General features: G+C 50.8%; 2 protein-coding genes across 6 annotated transcripts in view; one reads left to right on the forward strand and one right to left on the reverse strand.

Annotated features, from left to right (window-relative positions):
* On the reverse strand, nt 1-13,481 carry LOC130541294 (uncharacterized). 3 transcript variants are annotated; one of them, XR_008955337.2, is made up of 4 exons: nt 13,324-13,455; nt 12,469-12,655; nt 7,945-8,089; nt 1-2,953 (listed from the first exon to the last, which is right to left on the reverse strand). XR_008955337.2 is itself a non-coding variant. In XM_057301511.2 (3 exons), the coding sequence occupies exons 1-3, from the start codon at nt 13,479-13,481 to the stop codon at nt 8,039-8,041; spliced, it is 396 nt and encodes a 131-aa protein (XP_057157494.2). In that variant the 3' UTR covers nt 5,965-8,038. The 3 variants fall into 3 exon arrangements, 2 of the variants coding, with proteins under 2 accessions (XP_057157494.2, XP_057157493.2); XM_057301511.2 differs by lacking the exon at nt 1-2,953 and having other exon boundaries at nt 5,965-8,089; nt 13,324-13,481; XM_057301510.2 differs by lacking the exons at nt 1-2,953; nt 7,945-8,089 and having other exon boundaries at nt 12,331-12,655; nt 13,324-13,481.
* Nucleotides 12,429-18,214, forward strand: part of BLACAT1 (BLACAT1 overlapping LEMD1 locus) — a 22,225-nt gene continuing 16,439 nt past the window's right edge. For 2 of the 3 annotated variants that reach the window (XM_055109134.3, XM_055109133.3), the window contains exon 1: nt 13,077-13,632. The gene's annotated coding sequence lies outside the window, so the exon portion shown is untranslated. Of the gene's footprint in view, nt 12,532-13,076; nt 13,633-18,214 lie in introns of those variants that run through there. The other variant, XR_008955342.2, reaches the window with a different exon arrangement.

Raw genomic sequence — 18,214 nt, forward strand, 5'->3', positions numbered from 1 at the left:
ACCACCAAGTCTAAGGATTAAACTAGGTGATCCTGCAGGTGCTTTCCAACCCAACAGCCTGTGATGTACTTTGCTGTCTTCTAAGCATTCAGTCCTCCTCCTCTCTGTCCTTGAAAGCCTACTGTGTGTCTCGCTTCTGCCAGTGTAGGAAACTGATGCTCAGCCAATGTTCAGGAAAAGTGTCAAAGGGGAGACTAGCATTGCTGTCCCTGCTCCCAGCAAGAGAGCAAGGAGGGTGGAGGAGGACAAGATGGGGCTGTGGGCTGGGGAAGGGGAAGGACCAGGACAGGAGGGGGCTGAATGAGCCAGCAGGAGGTGCCTTGGACCTTGGCAGTCACTGGGGGCCCTGCTGGTCCCATGGCCCCTGCACTCCCTGCCCACCCAACTAGCCTGCCCAAAAGGAGGGAACAGTGCTAGCCAGACACCTTTGTGCTTTGATCACTAAGAGAACTCACTACCACCAAGAAGAATGAGCTGCTGAGGTTTAATAGAACTCATGTCGGAGAATGAGGAACAACTTGTGGGGCCTTTGGCTTCACTAAGTTACATGCAGAGCTGTGACTCTGGACCCATGCCATGGAGATCCCTGTGCTTGATCCTCCAGCCAGGTCCCTGATGCACCCCTTGTCTGAGGTGAGCATGCTCAGGGTTTAATAACGGCTGGTGCAGCTAACGTTTATTATGTCCAGCCCCCAGCTAAGCACTTTACATGCATTACCTCATTTAATCTCTATGCCGACCCTACTAATAAACCCCTTTTGCAGATAGGAAAACTGACGTTGTGATGTATGGTGTAACTTGCACAATGTCACCTGGTTCTTTCTTTTTCTTTTCTTTTTTTTTATGACAGAGTCTCTCCGTTGCCCACGCTGGAGTGCAGTGGCACAATCTTGGCTCAATGCAACCTCTGTCTCCTGGGTTCAAGCAATTCTCTTGCCTCAGCCTTCCAAGTAGCTGGGATTACAGGTGCCCACCACTGCACCTGACTAATTTTTGTATTTTCAGTAGAGACGGGATTTCACCATGTTAGCCAGGCTGGTCTCAAACTCCTGACCTCAGGTGATCCACCTGCCTCGGCCTCCCAGAGTGCTGGGATTATAGGCATGAGCCACCATGTCTGGTCTGGTTCTTTCAACTGGTGTTTTACCTCTTCCTCAGATGTCCATCTCTATCCCTGTTGCTCTCCTCTTTATCCTCTCGGGCCTGGCTCTGTCCCTCTTATAGCAAGGGGCCTGGAACTCAACCTAGCGCGAATGCTCTAAGGGTTCTGTCCTGGTGTGGGACACTTCCCTTCTGTTGATGCAGCCCTGTGGTGGGCTTTTCTGGAAGCCTCACCACACTGGTGTTCAACCTGAGCTTACTGTCAGGTGAAGCCCCTAAATTGATGCTTTCTGATCCTAACTCTCTATTCTATTTTTATATAATGGGGATTCTGTGCCCAGGTACAGGAATTTACATTCATCCCTATTAAATATTTTCACCTACATGCTTCTTGGTTCTGTCTGTTACATCCCCTATGGACACACACACACACACACACACACACACACACTCCTCTTTCCCAGAAGACAGATGTGTATTTTGGACAATCTACTCCATGGGGACTATCTGTTTTCCACTCTTACCCTTAAAAGTAAGGAAACACAAGTTGTGTACATGTTTCCTCTAGGGTTTTCCTGGTCACATTGCATACTCAGGCGAGAGGGCTTCATGACCAAGCGTGCAGGCTCTGGGTCAGACTGCCTGGGTTGGAATCCCAGCCTGAGCACGGAGCCTTGTGACCTTGAGATATTAATGTAGCCTCTGTACTTCAGTGTTCTCTGTAAAATGGCGATAACTATATCTATCTCACTTGTTATTCTGAGAATTAAATGTGATAGTTGGCCGGGTGCAGTGGCTCACACCTGTAATCCCAGCACTTTGGGAGGCTGAGCAGGTGAGTGGCTTAAGGCCAGGAGTTCGAGACCGGCCTGGCCAACATGGTGAAACCCCATCTCTACTAAAAATAAAAAAATAGCCAGGTGTGGTGGCATGTGCCTGTAATCCCAGCTACTCAGGAGGCTGAGGTATGAGCATCGCTTGAACCTGGGAGGCGGAGTTTGCAGTGAGCCGAGATCGCACCACTTCACTCCAGTCTGGGAGACAGAGTGAGACCCTGTCTCACACACACACCAAAAAATGTGATAGTAATTGGGCAGTAAATATGTTGGCCTCCTCGTTGCCTCTTCTGGCTTCTCTGGGTCCCCCGATCTTGCTTTCCCATCCTGACACCCTCCCACATCTGTTTGACCTTAGTTACAAAGAGAAACACAGAATTTCTGTGATGAAAGGGCTTCAGAGGCAGTCCAATCCAGCCCCTTTGTTGTACAGATGAGAAAACCACAGTCCCTCCCGCCATTCCTCTGTTGCTTCATTTTGTTCCAAAGTCGTTGTATTTCCAGCACTCCAGTTACCACCTTTTCTCTCTCCAGCTCACATAGCAATCAGATCAGGCTGCTTTTCCCCAGTGCAATCAGTGAGCTCCCAGCCTCCAGCTTGCTGGATTTATGGCTCTCTGCTGGCTCACGGGGTCCTTAGGGGTCTGTGAGCTCAGGAGTTATGGGCCAGCTGAGACAGGGCTTTCAGTGCACTTGGCCCAACTTGTCAGTCACCTCCTGGGGCCGGTTGCATGGAAAAAAGAAAATCAAATACCAAGGCCAATATGCTGACCACATTTTTATGCTCTTCATTCAAATCCAAAATGTTCCCTATGGGGCATGCTGGAAGCTGTTCAGAAGTGAAAGGCAGAGATCGTTCTCCGACTGGCCAGGAAAGGAGGACTACAGGGAGGATGCCGCATGTCTGAGCAGTTTGTGTCCCTTCTCAGAAGACGTTGTGCCCATGTGCCAGGGCAGTGCAATGACAGAGGGTGGTGGGGTAGAAGCTCTGATTTCTCTGAATTCTCCATTAATTCCTTCAAAAAAAGGTTAATAGTTATTTAACTAGCTTTTAGACAATTCCTCGACTTCCTCTTCCCAACCAAAGCACCAACTTTAGCCCCTCTAATACAGACATTCTGGGGCCAGCCCTTTGCCAGAGATAAGGAGGGGCAGCCTACCTAGGCTGTTTAAGGCAGTTTTGTAATGCAGGGGGTGGATGTTGCATAGCTAGCTTTCTTTCCAAGTAAGGAAAAAATACAATAATCATTTCTTAAGATAAAGGACATTCTAGGCTGGGCACAGTGGCTCACACATGTAATCCCAGCACTTTGGGAGGCCAAGGCAGGCAGATCACTTGAGGCCAGGAGTTCAAGACCAGCCTGGGCAACATGGCAAAACCCCATCTCTACTAAAAATGCAAATAATTAGCTGGGCATGGTGGCACATGCCTGTAGACCCAGCTATTCAGGAGGCTGAGGTGGGTGAATCACCTGAGCCCAAGGCTGCAGTGAGCCAAGATCGTGCCACTGCACTCCAGCCTGAGTGACAGAGTGAGACCCTATCTCAAAAAAAAAAAAAAAAAAAAAAGAGAAAGAGAGATAAAGGACATTCTAACAACACGAAGGGTGGTGGGGAGAGAGAGAGAGAATGGACAAAATGTCAGACTAAGGAACAATCTTTAAATTGAATTAATTCGGCATTATTAAAATGCCAACAGATTGTCTTTGCATTTGCTTTTTGCAGTAGCAGCGCGATCCCCTGGGGCTGGAGTCTGAGATATGGAATTAACTCAGGGCCTGCCACTTAGCAACATGTGACTTTGGGTAAGTTAACTGACAGACTTGAACATCAGTAGACTTGCCTTCAGTTTCCTCATCTGTAAAACAGGAAGGATAGCACTTATCTCATCAGGTGGCTGGGGAGAGAGGGTCAGAGAAAGGAATGGACCATTTACTGAGCAACTATGAAAAGACAGGCATGTTGATATAGGATGTTTCATTTAATCTTCAGGACAACCTAATGAGGTAGGTGTTATCATGATCATTTTACAGATGAGGAAACTGAGACTCAGAGGTTAAGTAATTTGCCCAAGGTAACTCACAAACCCACAGTTAGCACCTGTGTTTGCTTGAATGCAAAGCCTACACTCTTTCCAGAAGGGCAGGCAGAAAGGAGGAAAGGGAAGGAAATAGGTTGGGGCAACAGTTCCTGGTCCAGACCTCAGTTTTCTCTGCGAAGTAGAAAGCAAGATCATCTACTGAGATGGGGAGGCAGGGAAGGGTCAGGAGTGGTGTAGGTTTGGAGAAACTTCTGTGGCCCCAAGACAGAGAACTTACCCATCCTCAGAGATAATGTTGCTAACAAGTTGTTCAGCACCTGGTTTTCTCTGGGACATGCTCCCCAGGGGAAGGGTCACTGTCTTGTTCATAAAGAAGAAACATATTTTACCGCCGGCCACAGTGGCTCATGCCTGTAATCCCAGCACTTTGGGAGGCCAAGGTGGGCGCATCACATGGTCAGGAGTTCGAGACCAGCCTGGCCAACATGGTGAAACCCCGTCTCTACTAAAACTACAAAAATTAGCCAGGCGTGGGGCGGACGCCTGTATTCCCAGCTACTCAAGAGGCTGAGGCAGCAGAATTGCTTGAACCCGGGAGGTGGAGGTTGCAGTGAGCAGAGATTGCACCACCGCACTCCAGCCTGGATGATAGAGCAAGACTCAGTCTCAAAAACAAACAAACAAACAAACAAACAAAAACATATTTTACCATTTGCTTATTGCAAAAGCAATACCTAGTACAGTGCCTGGCATGTAGTAGTAAATTTATGTTATTTAATAAATAATATGGAGTCCCAGGCCGGGCGCGGTGGCTCTTGCCTATAATCCTAGCACTTTGGGAGGCTGAGGCAGGCAGATCACGAGGTCAAGAGATTGAGACCATCCTGGCCAACATGGTGAAACCCTGTCTCTACTAAAAATACAAAAATTAGCTGGGCGTGGTGGCGCATGCCTGTAGTCCCAGCTACTCGGGAAGCTGAAGCAGGAGAATCACTTGAACCCAGGAGGTAGAGGTTGCAGTGACCCGAGATTGCACCACTGCACCCCAGCCTGGCAACAGAGTGAGACTCCATCTCAAAATAATAAAAAAAAAAAAATAATATGGAGGCCCTACTATGTACTGACTCTGCTGTAGGTATTGGGGCCCCTTACATTCTAATAGGAGAGTTGGATAGTAACACAGAAGCCAATAAATAAAACATTCTCAGTTAGAAATAAAACTATGAATAAAGTAAGATAGAGTAAGGGGATAGAGAGTGCCTGTTGCAATAGGGAACTTCTCTCAGGAGGTAACATTTGAGATACACCTGGAATGATGAGACAAAGTTATTCATGCCAAGATGATGGAAGGGTGTTCCAGGCAGAAGGAACAACAAGTGTGAGGCCCTCAGCGAGAACAATCTTGGAATGCTCAGGGAAGCCAGAAGGAAGGCTTGTGCAGCTGGAGAGGAGGTGAGTGTGGGGGAGAGTTGTAGTAAACGAGAGAAGAAGGGTCAGACCGTGTAAAACCTCATAAGCCAAGTTAAGAAGCTTGGATTTTATTCTAATTCCAGTAAGAAGTCTTTGGAAGGTTTTAAGCAGTGGGAGGGATGTGATCTGATTTGTGCTTTAAAACACTCACTCTGGCTTTTAGATGGAAAGTAGACTGTAGTGGGAAGAATGAGTGGAAGCAGGAGGCCAGGGAGGAAGCTGGCGCAGTCAGCCAGGAGAGGAGCAAGAACACTAGACTCAAGGGGCAGCCAGGGAGACAGACAGAAGTGGTTGGATTTGAGCAATGGGTCTGGCTGATAGATTAGCTGTGGGAGGGCGAGAAAAAGAGAGGAATCAAGGATGTTCTCTACATTTTCGGACAGCGCTGATGGTCCTATTACTGAAGGAGGAGCGATTGGGAGCAAAAGGTATGGAAATCAAGAATTCCATCATGGACATGTTAAATTCAAAGTTCCTGGTAGACATCTGTTATGGGTTGACTTGTATCTCCCCCAAAAAAGTCCTAATTCCCAATACCTGTCAATGTGATCTTATGTGGAAATAGGGTCTTTGCACATGTAATAAGATAAGGTCATGAGGGTGGCTCTAATCCAATATAACTATCATCTTTATAAAAAGAGATGGGCCCGGCATGGTGGCTCATGCCTTTAATCCCAGCACTTTGGGAGGCCGAGGGGGGCAGATCACCTGAGGTCAGGAGTTTGAGACCAGCCTGGCCAACATGGAGAAACCTTGTCTCTACTAAAAATACCAAAACATTAGCTGGGGGTAGTGGTGGGTACCTGTAATCCCAGCTACTCAGGGGGCTGAGACAGGAGAATCACTTGAACCCAGGAGGCAGAGGTTGCAGTGAGCTGAGGTGGAGCCATTGCACTCCAGCCTGGGCAACAAGAGCGAAACTCTGTCTAAAAAAAAAAAGAGAGAGAGAGATCAATTGGTCGGGCACAGTGGCTCATGCCTGTAATCCCAGCTACTTGGGAGGCTGAGGCAGGAGAATTGCTTAAACCTGGGAGGCAGAGGTTGCGGTGAGCCGAGATCACGCCATTGCATTCCAGCCTGAGTAACAAGAGTGAAACTTTGTCTCAAAAAAAAAGAAAAAAAAAAGAGAGAGAGATCAAGTTCAGCAAAAACACATAGAGAAGAACAGCATATGAAGACATAGACACAGAGAGAAGATAGTCTCACAGTGATGAAGACGGCAGAGACTGGAGTGATGCTGCTACAAGCCTAGGAACGCCTGGGGCTAGAAAAGGCAAGGAAGGATCCTCCCCTAGAGGGGTCAGCCTGGCCCTGCCAACACCTTCATTTTGAACTTCTAGCCTCCAGAACTGTAAGACAACACATTTCTGCCATTTTAAGCCACATAATTTGCAGTACTTTGTTAAAGCAGCTCTAGGAAGCTAATACAACAGCTGAGTGAAGAGGTCAAATGAGCATTTAGATATGCAAGCCTTCAGCTTAGGAGAGAGCTTGGTTTCTAAAGCCAAAGGAATAAAATTGCCTAGAGAGTGGGTTTGGGAGAATTGAGAGGAGAAAAGAGCCCAGGGAGAGACAGAGGAATGGCCAGTGAGGCAGGGGTACCAGGAAGTGTCTCAAGGGAAGAGTTGGAAGGAGGAGAGAGCAGTCAATTATGTCATACACTTACGATGATGGGTGAAATTGAACTGGCTTCAGCCTTTGGATTTTGCAAGATGGAGACTGTCGATGATTTTGACAAGAGAAGTGTCAGCAGGGTGGTGAAGACAGAAGTCAAACTGGAGTGAGCTGAGGAGTGAATAAAGGTAAGAAAGTGTAGAGTAATTACAGAGAACTATCTTGAGTTTTGCTGTAAAATGATAAAGAAAAGGGCTATTACCTAGAAAAAGGTGTGGGAGCCAGGAAAGATTTTTTTATTTTATTTTATTTTTTATGAGACGGAGTCTCACTCTGTCGCCCAGGCTGGAGTGCAGTGGCATGATCTCGGCTCACTGCAACCTCTGCCTCCTGGGTCCAAGCGATTCTCCTGCCTCAGCCTCCTAAGTAGCTGGGATTACAGGTGCGCACCAACACGCCCAGCTAATTTTTTTGTATTTTTAGTAGAGATGGGGTTTCACCATGTTGGCCAGGCTGGTCTCCAACTCCTGACCTCATGATCTGTCCACCTTGGCCTCCCAAAGTGCTCAGATTACGGGCTTAAGCCACCGCGCCCGGCTGTTTTTTTTTTAAGGTAGGCAACATTAAGGCATGTTTTTCTGTATGTGGGGATGATCTAGGGTTGAAGGAGAAACTGATGATTCAGGAAAGACAGGGTATAATTTCAAGGAGCAAAGACACAGAAGTGAGGGTGGATGGGATCCAGTGCAAAAATGCAGGAGTTGGCCCTAAGTAGGAATGGAGACTTTTCATCTATTACAGCTGCAGGGAAGGCAGAGAATATGAGTAGAGATTGTGTAGATGGGTTGGTGGATTGTGATGGGACCATGAAGTAATACTCACCTGTTTGCATCCATTTGTATTTATTATATCAGTGAAGTATGGGTTGAGGGATGGTATTGCCATGCCTGATACTGTCATCCAGGAAAGTGGACGGTCAGTTAAAGCTACACACAGTCCAGACTCTTAGGTGGCAATGAGGACTCTCCTGAAGAAAAGGATGACTGAAATGAATCCTTGTATCCATGAAGTGTCCGGTGCTGTGCTAGGCACATGACATATTCATTGATGAAAACTGTGGCTTTCTATCTGGATCACAGAGCTGATGCTCTGGTGACTGTAACAGGAATAGGCTCTAGCCCACTGTGCTACACACAACAGACTCAGGATGCTGTGAGTGACGGTAATTTCTAAGTATTTCTGATTGCTTAGCAAGGAAAGCATCTGCATTTTGTCCCTTCTGATGAAAGTTATCTCTGTTTTCAAGACTGACCAGGGACTGGCAGTGTGTTTCGTGTTAATTAGGAGAAGGGGGACAGGAAGCAAAGGTAGGGGTCAGTAAGGTGACCTGTCCAAATTGGAGCTGCAGGATATCCCTGCCCCAGACTAAAACACTGCACCCTCTGCCTCAGAAGGGAAACAGAGAGCCTCCCTCCTCTGGAAGCTCAGAGCAGAAAAAGGCACAGTCACATTTTTTCTTTAGATGAAAATATGGCCACTCAGTCCTGGGCCTTTGCCTTCCCTTCCTTTTCCTTCTTAGTTGCTTCTTCTCCAGAATAAATTATTTCTATTTCTATTTCTTTTTTTTTTTTTTTTTTTTTTTGAGACGGAGTCTCGCTTGGTCGCCCAGGCTGGAGTGCAGTGGTGCGATCTTGGTTCACTGCAACCTCCGTCTCCCGGGTTCAAGTGATTGCCCTGCCTCAGCCTCCCAAGTAGCTGGAATTACAGGTGCACACCACCACACCCGGCTAAGTTTTGTATTTTTAGTAGAACTGGGGTTTCACCGGGCTACTCTTGAACTCCTGACCTCAGGTGATCTGCCCGCCTCAGCCTCCCAAAGTGCTGGGATTACAGCTGTGAGCCACCACGCCCGGCTATTTCTATTTCTTTTAACTCCTTTTATTTTGAGTAGAGACGGGGTTTCGCCATATTGACCAGGCTGGTCTCGAACTCCTGACCTCAAGTCATCTGCCCATCTTGGCCTCCCAAAGTGCTGGGATTACAGGCATGAGCCACCACGCCCGTCCAACTCCTATTTTTCTAGCCTTTCTGATTCCACCTGCCCTCCTCCATTTCACTGAAGCTGGGGCCTATCTTTGCCTTTTCCTCCCCAGGATCTCCCACAGAATGCTTCCTTCCTGTCCCAACCCTTCCACCAATATCACTAGATGTGAAAGTCCAAAGGGTTTTTTAAAAGACACCTCTAAAGTTCCCACTGATGTTATGCCCCAGTGTCTGAGGTGACCCGACCTGGTCTCTGTGTGGCTGAGAGAGTGTCTCTTTGTGCTGGCTGATGAATGGCTGCCCTGCACTGCCAGGACCTCAATCCCTGGAGGGTAACAGGAGAAAGCCCACTCCCCTCCTTAGGCTCTGCACCTGCTGCTCTCAGCTTTCTTTGGGGCCACAGGGTGGTTGGGCAGGGAGCTAGCTCACTAAGCCAGAAAAGAGCAGGACCAGGTCAGCAGATCAGGAGTCTCTCTCTGTCTTATCCTCTCTGGACAGAATGGAGCCGCTGAGGGGCTGCCCAGACCCACAGCCTTTCCTCCCCATGACTCCTGCTTTGTCCCCACACATCTCCTATTACCTGCAGGGATTTGGATCTCTCAATAGAAAGTGAGCCTGCTGGGATGCTATTTACCTCTGTGAACGAGGGTTTGAACTGTAGAATTTCTGGGCTGGAAAACATCTCACCTGGTTAGCCATCTTCACCCCTGCCTGAAGACACGGCACTGTGCAAACCTTCAGGCCAGCATCACTTTCTGAAGGAGACTCAGTGATTTTCCTCGATAATACATCTTGGTGCTTCAAACCACAAAACTCCATTCAGTTTAACAAAAGTGCACAGAGTGCCTATTTTAGTATTGTTTTTATGTTGTTTTACATATTATTAAAGTATTTCACTATTTATTTTGGACAGGTAATACATGCACATGGTACAACATCACAACTGCTAGAGGGGGAACAATGAAAGCAGGTGCCCCATCCACTCAGGTCCCCTTCCAGAAGTACCTATCATTAGCAATGTCTTGTGTATTTTTCCATAGACATTCGACACATATACAATTTCATTTAATCTTCACGACAGCCTTCTCAGATGGATATCTTAAATCCCATTTGGCAGATGAGGGAACCATGGCTCAGAGCGTGTTGGTAACAGTGGCAATTCCCATCGAAGTGCATGTTAAGTCCAAAGCCCAAACAGTTTCTGCTATAACATGTTCCCAGATCTACCATTTAATCATTTCCTTCCCTTCTACCACAGCCTCTCACATCAGCAGGTTTGGCTCCAGAGCCTGGGTGTGCAGGGCCCTGTCCTAGGTGCTGAAGGCTCTGGTAGAGGCAGGGGATTACTTAGCCTCTACCATCATGGGCTCGTGGATAAGCTGGGAGGCTAGCAAATACCTGAAGTATAGTAGAGAAAAGGCAGGGAGCCAAACAATTGTGCTGGCCAATGAATTTGTACATGGTACTAAGCAAGCCACTGCCTCTTTCTGACTCTGTTTCCCTATCTGTCCGGTGGAGATAAACTTAACTCTCAGGGCTCTTCTGAGAATCTAGGGATAGTAAATGTATAGGAAAGCATACAATCCCAGAACATGGAAAGGAGTCTAGCCAGTGCTATTGATAGCTTCCCCCAGGTGAAGGCCAATGGTCACTAAATGAGGAGGTAAACAGAGTGGTGCAGGCCACTGGGGAGTGACAGATTGAAACAGGGATGTCATCATCTATGTTCTTTATTTTGGGGATGTCTTCAGCAGGGACAAAGTTGGTCCAATTGCAACCATCAGACACTAGAAGTTAAAGGGGGCTACAGTGTGGGGTTGGGCTCAGAAAGAGCAACACACAGGTAAGCCTCTTTCAAAACATTAGTCTTTGGAACCTGGAGAAATCTGCCTGGATTACACCTGCAAATACTACTCTGGGCAGCTCTCTAGCTCCTGCAGGTCCTTCCTAGGCCCACCTCACTCTGTTGTGTGCTCCCTCTCTGCAAGCTGGACGATTCACTGCTTTCTCATGAGCCAGTTACTAGCAGCTCAAGGGCCTCTCTACAGGTTTCTTCTGACCAGAACTCTTCCCTTGCCCCTCACCATCCCATCTTCACCCAGCTATCTTTCATCCTTTAGATCTCATTCCTCAGAGAAGCCTTTCTGGGCTCCCCAGTGAAGAGTAAGAGTCCCCATTATTAACACTCCCCAGATGTCTCCTGATTAGCTCATATGGCACTAGTCAGTGTCCATCTTGTCCACCAGACTGTGCACTCCAGAGGACTGGGCACCACATGCACTGGTTCACCTGTGTATACCCCCAATGCCTAGCACAGAGCCTGGCATGGAAGACATGCTACATTATTATTGAATGAATGGCTGAAGTTACTCAATCCTGCCTTTTGGGTTCAAACTTTGCCTGTACCTTGGTTTAGCACCTCTCACACTGGGATAACACCTCTGACTCCAGTATTTGTTGCTTTTTTAAAACATGATTGTCTCATCTGGATCTTCTTTTGCATTCCTGGCACCCAGCCCGTGTCATGGCACGGGTGGTGGGGGGCGGGGGGGGATCCTGCATATTTCTTGCTAAATGAATGAATTCTTGGCAGGAAGCTGCTTTGAACCAGAGGGCATTTCCTTCCAGGCAGTTAATGAGCTGCCTGCCAAGGTGGGCCAAAGGAAGGAAATTAGTAACAATATTGGACTGCAGTTGAGGGGGCTGGAGAGAGGAGAAAAGCAAAGATCCTTAGTGCCATCTCTTCTTTGTCATTGTGTGTGGGGCAGGACATGGGCCGTGGTCACTGAAGGGATCCTCTCGAGGGCTCTAAAAGCCCTCTCTGACTGAAGCGAGTTGGGCTCAGGTGACCAACCCCTGCTGCCCCCCCCCCCACTTCCGCCTCCTTGGGAAGGGGGCGTGGCGGGAGAGGAGGAAAGATACTGGGATCTTCGGCCTCTAGGCCTTTTTCCCTAGTATCTTCGTCCCCAAGACCCAAGCCAGAATTGGGAGGGGAGGGGGCTGAGGCCAAGCCGGGTGGCGGGGGAGGGGAGGGGCGGGGCGGCGCGGCCAGCCGGCTGGTGTCCCCTGGTGTCTGGAGCCGAGGCCCCGGGCTCTCGGCCTCCACGAAGCGAGGCGAGCCGGAGCTGTGCGGTGAATGCAAAGAGCCGGGAGAGCTCCCAGCCCGGCGCCGCCGACGGCGTCCTCAGCCACAGCCCAATGAGAAGAGAGCAGATAATTTATTCTCTAATCCCGGTTCGGGTACCCGGCGCTGGCGAGTGGCGGGGGTAGGAGGGGTGGGTCTCCTCTTCCTCCGTCCCCTCCCCCGCCCCTGCGGGCTCCCGGCCGCACACACACACATTTCCTGACAATTAGCGAACACACCTTGGCCGCGCGGCCTCCGGCGGCGGCGCCGCAGCTTTTGTCTCCCGCCCGCCGGGCTGCGAGGTGCGGGCGCTTAGGCGCGAAGTTGCAGCTCCGACGCGCTGCTCCGGAATGCCGGCCGACCGCGGCCGTCGGGGGGGCGCGGAGGGCGGGGTGGGCAGGGCACGCCGGCCCCGGGGCTGGGGGGCTGCAAAAGAGAGAAGAGAGACAAAAGTAAGGCAGCGCTGGCCCCTCTTCCTTTGTTATAACCCTGAGTGTGTGCGGGCGTGAGCGCGCGCGGGAGTGTCTGTGTGCGCGAGGGTGTGCATATGTGTGTGTGCATGTGCGCGCATGTGTGTGCGCGCGTGTGTGCAAATGCCTGCATATGTGTGCGGGTCGGGACCGGCCGGGGGCGGCAGGACCCGAAGGCGCGAGGCGGCTTCACCGGATTGGGAGTTGAATCGCGTCCCGGTCTTTCTAGCTGTGCCCGGAACTCGGGCGTGCGGGCAGGTAGCCTTCCCGCTCTCGCCAGTTCCTCCGAGTACTGAGCTCGGAGTTTGTTCACAGGCTGAGCCCGTGCTGGGGGTGTCGCAGCCTGGGCCCGGCCTGCAGGGGTGGGGGAGGAAGAAGCTCCGGCTGAGGGTCTGCCCCGACCGCAGAGGGCGCACGAGGGGGTCTCCCGGCACCGGCGCGGCGCCCACGCCGCCACAGGGGCCCCCTGAAACCCGGGTAGAAGCTTGTAATAGGCTTTGCGAGCCCGGGAAGGCGCGAGGCTGTGGAGGTGGCTCGTGGGGCCATGGAGGGAGTGGGGGGCGGCGAGACGGAGTCCGTCTAAATGCCAATTCCCAGAAGTTCAGCGTATCGGTTATTTCCTACCTTAATGCATATTTATGCCGCGCCGAAATAGGCTTCATAATTAACTCCCGGAGTCGTCCGCAGAGGTTAAAGGGACCCCGAAGATTTGTGCATTGATTGGGTACCTCGGCGGGGTGTGTGTGCGCGCGCGTGTGTGCGTGCGCCCCGTGCGAACCCATTGAAGAATAATTATTTTTCTCCACTGGAAGCTACAGCAGAGAATCGGACAAGGAGGGAAGAAAGAGATTGGTGAGGGGGAGAGAGAGAGAAAGAGAGAGAGAGAGACACAAAGGAAGTGAGTGCAAGAGGAGCCGGCTTAGCATCTAAACTGTGAGTACTGAGCGAAAACAAATAGGCAGAAAGTGCCGCGAGTTGGCGACCCCTTGGCCGGGTTGGGGGCCCGAGTGCGGCTGAGGGGGACTTTCCTCCCCGCCCCGGGCTTGGCTGGGCGAAGATGGGTCCCTAAGGCATGGGCGGGATGCGGGTTCAGGCACTCACCTGAAAGCTGACCGGCGGCGGGCTGCGTCAACCGCCGCCCTAGGTCGACCAAAGAGGAAGCCCCCTCCCCGCCCCCATTGCCTTTGTTCCTTTTAAAGGATTTTGCCGCTGGTGGGATTGAGGGGAGTGTGAGAGGGAGCCTTGGCTCCGGAGGTAGCCGATCCTCCTGTCCCCGCTGAGTGAAACCCGCTTGGAGTGCCTCCTCCGTTTCCTTTATACCCCATGGTATGGAGTGGTATGAGGAAGGGGCTGTAAAGGGGTTAGGGATCAGGGGTTTGTGACACCTGTGCATATGTTTGCTGGTACCCTTGGAACAGAGGGCCCCAGGAGACCCCAGTTTGGGGCCTGGGAGAAGCCATGTCAATGGGCAAAACCACCAACTCCAGTATGTGTGGAGGCAAACATGGTCCCAGGCTTAGAGGAGACACCAGCTACTCCCCACACACATCAGAGTCCTTCCTAGCCATTGTGTCTGTGGGGTCTAGGTCTGGCCAGACCTCTTGGCCATAAGCCTGCCTCCCACTGCCTCCCCCTCCCTGGGGCCCTTGCATGCCTAAGAAAGGCCGGAGCTAGGAGCCCACCTGGAGGAGGAGCTCTGGCCGGGTAGGGGCCCAGGAAGGCAGCTAGACGAGGATAGCTGCTCCCTTTCCTGAGAAAGGGTCCATAACAGGGTGCCCCCGGGGAACAAGAGCTGGCCAGCCCTGCCAGTGCTGAGCTGGTCAGGAGAGGGCGTCTGGGGGCCCAAGGGAGAGCCCTCCCTTCCGACCAACATTCCACAGCCTCCGTTTGGAAGTGCTTGTATACTGCCTTCCTTTCCTCAACCCTCATTAACAAATTCTTCTTTTGGTCTGATTTAATCTTTCCTGATGATTTTTTTTTTTTTTTACATACCTTAATCTGCCAGTGAACAACTTTTCTCAACTTGAGCCTTAAGAAGGGCTAACTTTGGAGGAAAAGTCAGCTCTTTTGAGGCTGGGATGGGAACCCCTGGTCAAAGAGCTCTGAATTGAGGGGAAAGGGATTGTCCTCTAAGAAACCCCCTTCAGGGGTAATTTTGGTGGCTTATGCCCTCCAGGAGGACACAACGGAGGCCTGGGGCTGCAAACAACTTCTATCTCTCAGTCATTCAATGCTGGCTTTCCATTGCCCCACTGGGGCTGCCACAGAGGCAGGAAAAGAGGATCTCTCTCTCTCTCTCACACACACACACACACACACACACACACACACACACACACACACACCAGATAACACTTCCTCCAAGTAGTATTGGGCACTCTCTGAGACTCAGGGCCCCTCCCATTGCCCATACACCACCACCCCCCACCCCCATCCCACGCACCCCACGCACACAAAGAGAACATCCAGGAGTCTCAGAGCTGGGGACTACCATCCTAAAGGCATGAAGAGGAAGGAGAGACCCTCAACTAGGGAGGATCAAGTTCAGTGTAACCCTGGAAGAGGTGACATGAAGACTGGGTGGCGGGGGAGACCACAGTCCTGCTGACGTGACTGCTCTGAATTGCAGTCATATGCATATGGGCCTGTCTTCCCACTGGACTGCCTGCTGGGCCTCCCTGAGTGCTGTCTCCTGGTGCCTAGCACGGTGCCCATCCCACTGTCTGTGCTCGGTGCATATTTGATAAATGAGTGGTGTCCCTGAAGCCATTGTCCCCACCCTTCATCTCTGTCTGCCTCCTCCTCCAAGAGGTACTCCACAGGGGCTTGGGAGAGCCCAGTTCCATAGTTCTTTGGGCTGGGGCACCATCACCCCATGGGGGTTGAGGAGGGGCATGGAAGAAAAGGGGTGGGGGCAGGAATAGTGCTTGGGCAGACACTGAGACATTTCGATATTCATAAATTGCTCAGGTTGAAATGCATGTGAGTTTGCCAATGAGCCATTCTTATATTTTTCTTTAACAGCTTTATTGGCTGAGAGGCAAAACTGTGGCCTGGGTCCTGGACTTGGGGAGGCTAGATTCTTGTAACACAAGAACCTCCCTGTGTCCTCCCTCCCACAGCCCAACCTTGGAGCTTATTGGAGATCAGATGCAGAGGCTAGGGGTACCCAGGCTGCGGAGACTCCCCCAGCTTCTGCCCGTGTTTGCTCTCCTGCCCCTGGGTCTCTTGCTATCTTCATTGCCTGGGACTATTGCCAGGTCTCCTGTCTCTCCCTTCCCTAAGAACCCAGGGCTGCCAGGCTAGGACCTCCCTCTGTTTGCCTGGGAAGTCTCAGAACTGAGGCTCCTGGAACAACTAGAGAAAGCCCTTGGGGGAAAAATTGTGCTTTCCTGCTCAGTGGAGCAGTGCCCACCCCACTTTACCTCAGGGGGCTGGGGGCTCCCAAGCTGTTAAATGAGAGGGAACCTGAGCTGTCCATCCTTTGGAGTAGAGATGGGACCTCGGAGCAGAGGGGACCGGAGTCATGGGGAAAGGCTACCTAGTGGCCTTTCTCCGTAGCAAGCACACTGCTGGTCTAGTGCAGGTCTGGAGGACAATGTATGTGGGAGCCTGCTGGGTCCATCTTCATGAAACTAGCCTTCTCGTGCGTTGGTTCTGGGCCAGGGACTGCACCCACAGATCCGTCTCAACCACAACTCCGAATCTGCAGGCTTGTTTGGGGCAGATAGCAGAATCAGATCCCCTGAGGCTCTCTGAAGTTTCAGCAGTGCCTTCCCACCCCCATGTGAGTGGAATTAGATTTCCAGGCTTTGCTGCCCACTCACACCCCATAACCTGTTCCAGCCCAGGGACTCTCTTCCCTGAGGGGATAGGCATAAGGGAGCTCCAAGCACACACCAAGCCTGAAATATAGGAGAGCTTAGATCTCTTGCTCTTGTTTCCAAGCTTTATCAGCCATTCATTCATTCATTCATTCATTCATTGAATGTATACCTATACCATTCAGCCAACATCCATAGAATAATGTGAAATGCTTCTGATTTAGTCTTTTTGGATTGGAGTATATGTGGGGTGGTAAAAGCAAGTGGCTTTTATTTAGTATCTTCCTAATGTCCTGGTTCCCTTCCACCATGGGCAAAGGCAGGTCTGCTGAGCTCTAAGTCCCTGCAAAGGGTACATAAGTCTATGAAAGGCTCTGAGAGGATGAGTCAGCTCCAACGTAGACTCATGAAATTTTGGAGTTGTTGGGACCTTAGGTTTTATCTGTCTAACTTAATTCCAGATGCAAGGATCCCTTCTACATTAGCTTACCGTTTATTGAGCAGCTACTGTGTGCCAGGCAGTGGGTCTGAGAAGTGGCTGTGCACCCTGTGTTTGATGATCTCTGGTGACAGGGAGCCCACTGGCTCCTGTTGGAACAGTCCTACTTCTTTCCTTTCCTGGACTGAGCCCAGTTTGCCCCCCTGGCCCTTCCCTCTGTGACTTTCTCTGCTGCGGAGGGGTAATGGTTCACTTTTCTGGCAAAGGAGTTCTCCTCCTGGCTTAGCCTCAACCAGAGCCATCTCCAACCAGTGCCCTGATGTGGGCTGAGGTCCAGGGTGGTGACTGTGTGCCCTTGAAGGAAATGGTGGGACTGGGGGCTCCCTAAAAAGGGAGTTGCTGCAGCCTGCTCCCCAGTGAAACAGGCTTTAGTTTTCATGCTGGACCTGGCTTCTGCAGCTTGCACTAAGATTAAGGGACTTGTTACTACAGAGGAGGGGAGGGCACACCCACCAGCCAATCAGGCCAGGGACACCTGAGGTCTCTTCTCCCCAGCCCTCCCTCCGCCTCTTCCCCCAGGCCCCCTCATCTCTCCCTGCTGCCTCCGGTTCTGCCTGTGCTCCACCTCTGCCTCCAGTTTCTCTTTGTCAGCATTCTTCTTTTCTGGCTGTCTGCTTTCTCTCTCTCAGGCTTCTCCTACCCTCTCCTCTAAGAGCAAAAAATGCCCATCCAGGCAAGTTGTAGCCTCCATCAACCTCAGTTTTCTCATCTACCAAATGGGAATAATAATAATAAATATTTGTGTTACTGAAAGATGATCATTAAGGGGGACCTAGATGCATGACACAGTTTTCACTAAAAAAAAAAAAAGGTTGCTTTTCCCCTTCTCGCCTTTTTTCTCCCATTGAGTTTCTTCTGCATTTCCATCTGCTATCACCTCTGTCCTCTTCTTCACAATTTCTCTCAGTGTCTCCATTCTGTGTCTCTCAGTTCCATCTCCCCCTCACTCCTGTTTTGTCTCCCACCTCCTTTTATTCCCTCTTGGTTACCCCCCCGACCACTCCCCCCAACTCCTGCCACAGGCGGCAGGGCCCAGGCTGTGCTGACAGCAAGGGCAGGCAAGCAGGGCGGGTGGCTGTCTCCACTTCTCATTAGAGGCCCAAGAATGTGTGGAGTCATGAGGGACAATGGGAGCCTGCGGCAGGAAGAATGGGGCCTCTGTTGGGGCAGAAGTTTCCCAAATCCGGCTGAA

This window comes from Pan paniscus, chromosome 1 (genome assembly GCF_029289425.2).
Source record: "Pan paniscus chromosome 1, NHGRI_mPanPan1-v2.0_pri, whole genome shotgun sequence".
NCBI lineage: Eukaryota > Metazoa > Chordata > Mammalia > Primates > Hominidae > Pan > Pan paniscus.

Bases quoted from the DNA above. Each gene is read 5' to 3' on its own strand.
- LOC130541294 (XM_057301510.2), bottom strand. From the start codon at position 13,481: ATGGGTTCGCACGGGGCGCACGCACACACGCGCGCGCACACACACCCC. The intron at 12,656-13,323 runs GTAGGAAATAAC...TCTCTTTTGCAG, and splicing joins CGGCATAAATATGCATTAAG to CCCCCCAGCCCCGGGGCCGG.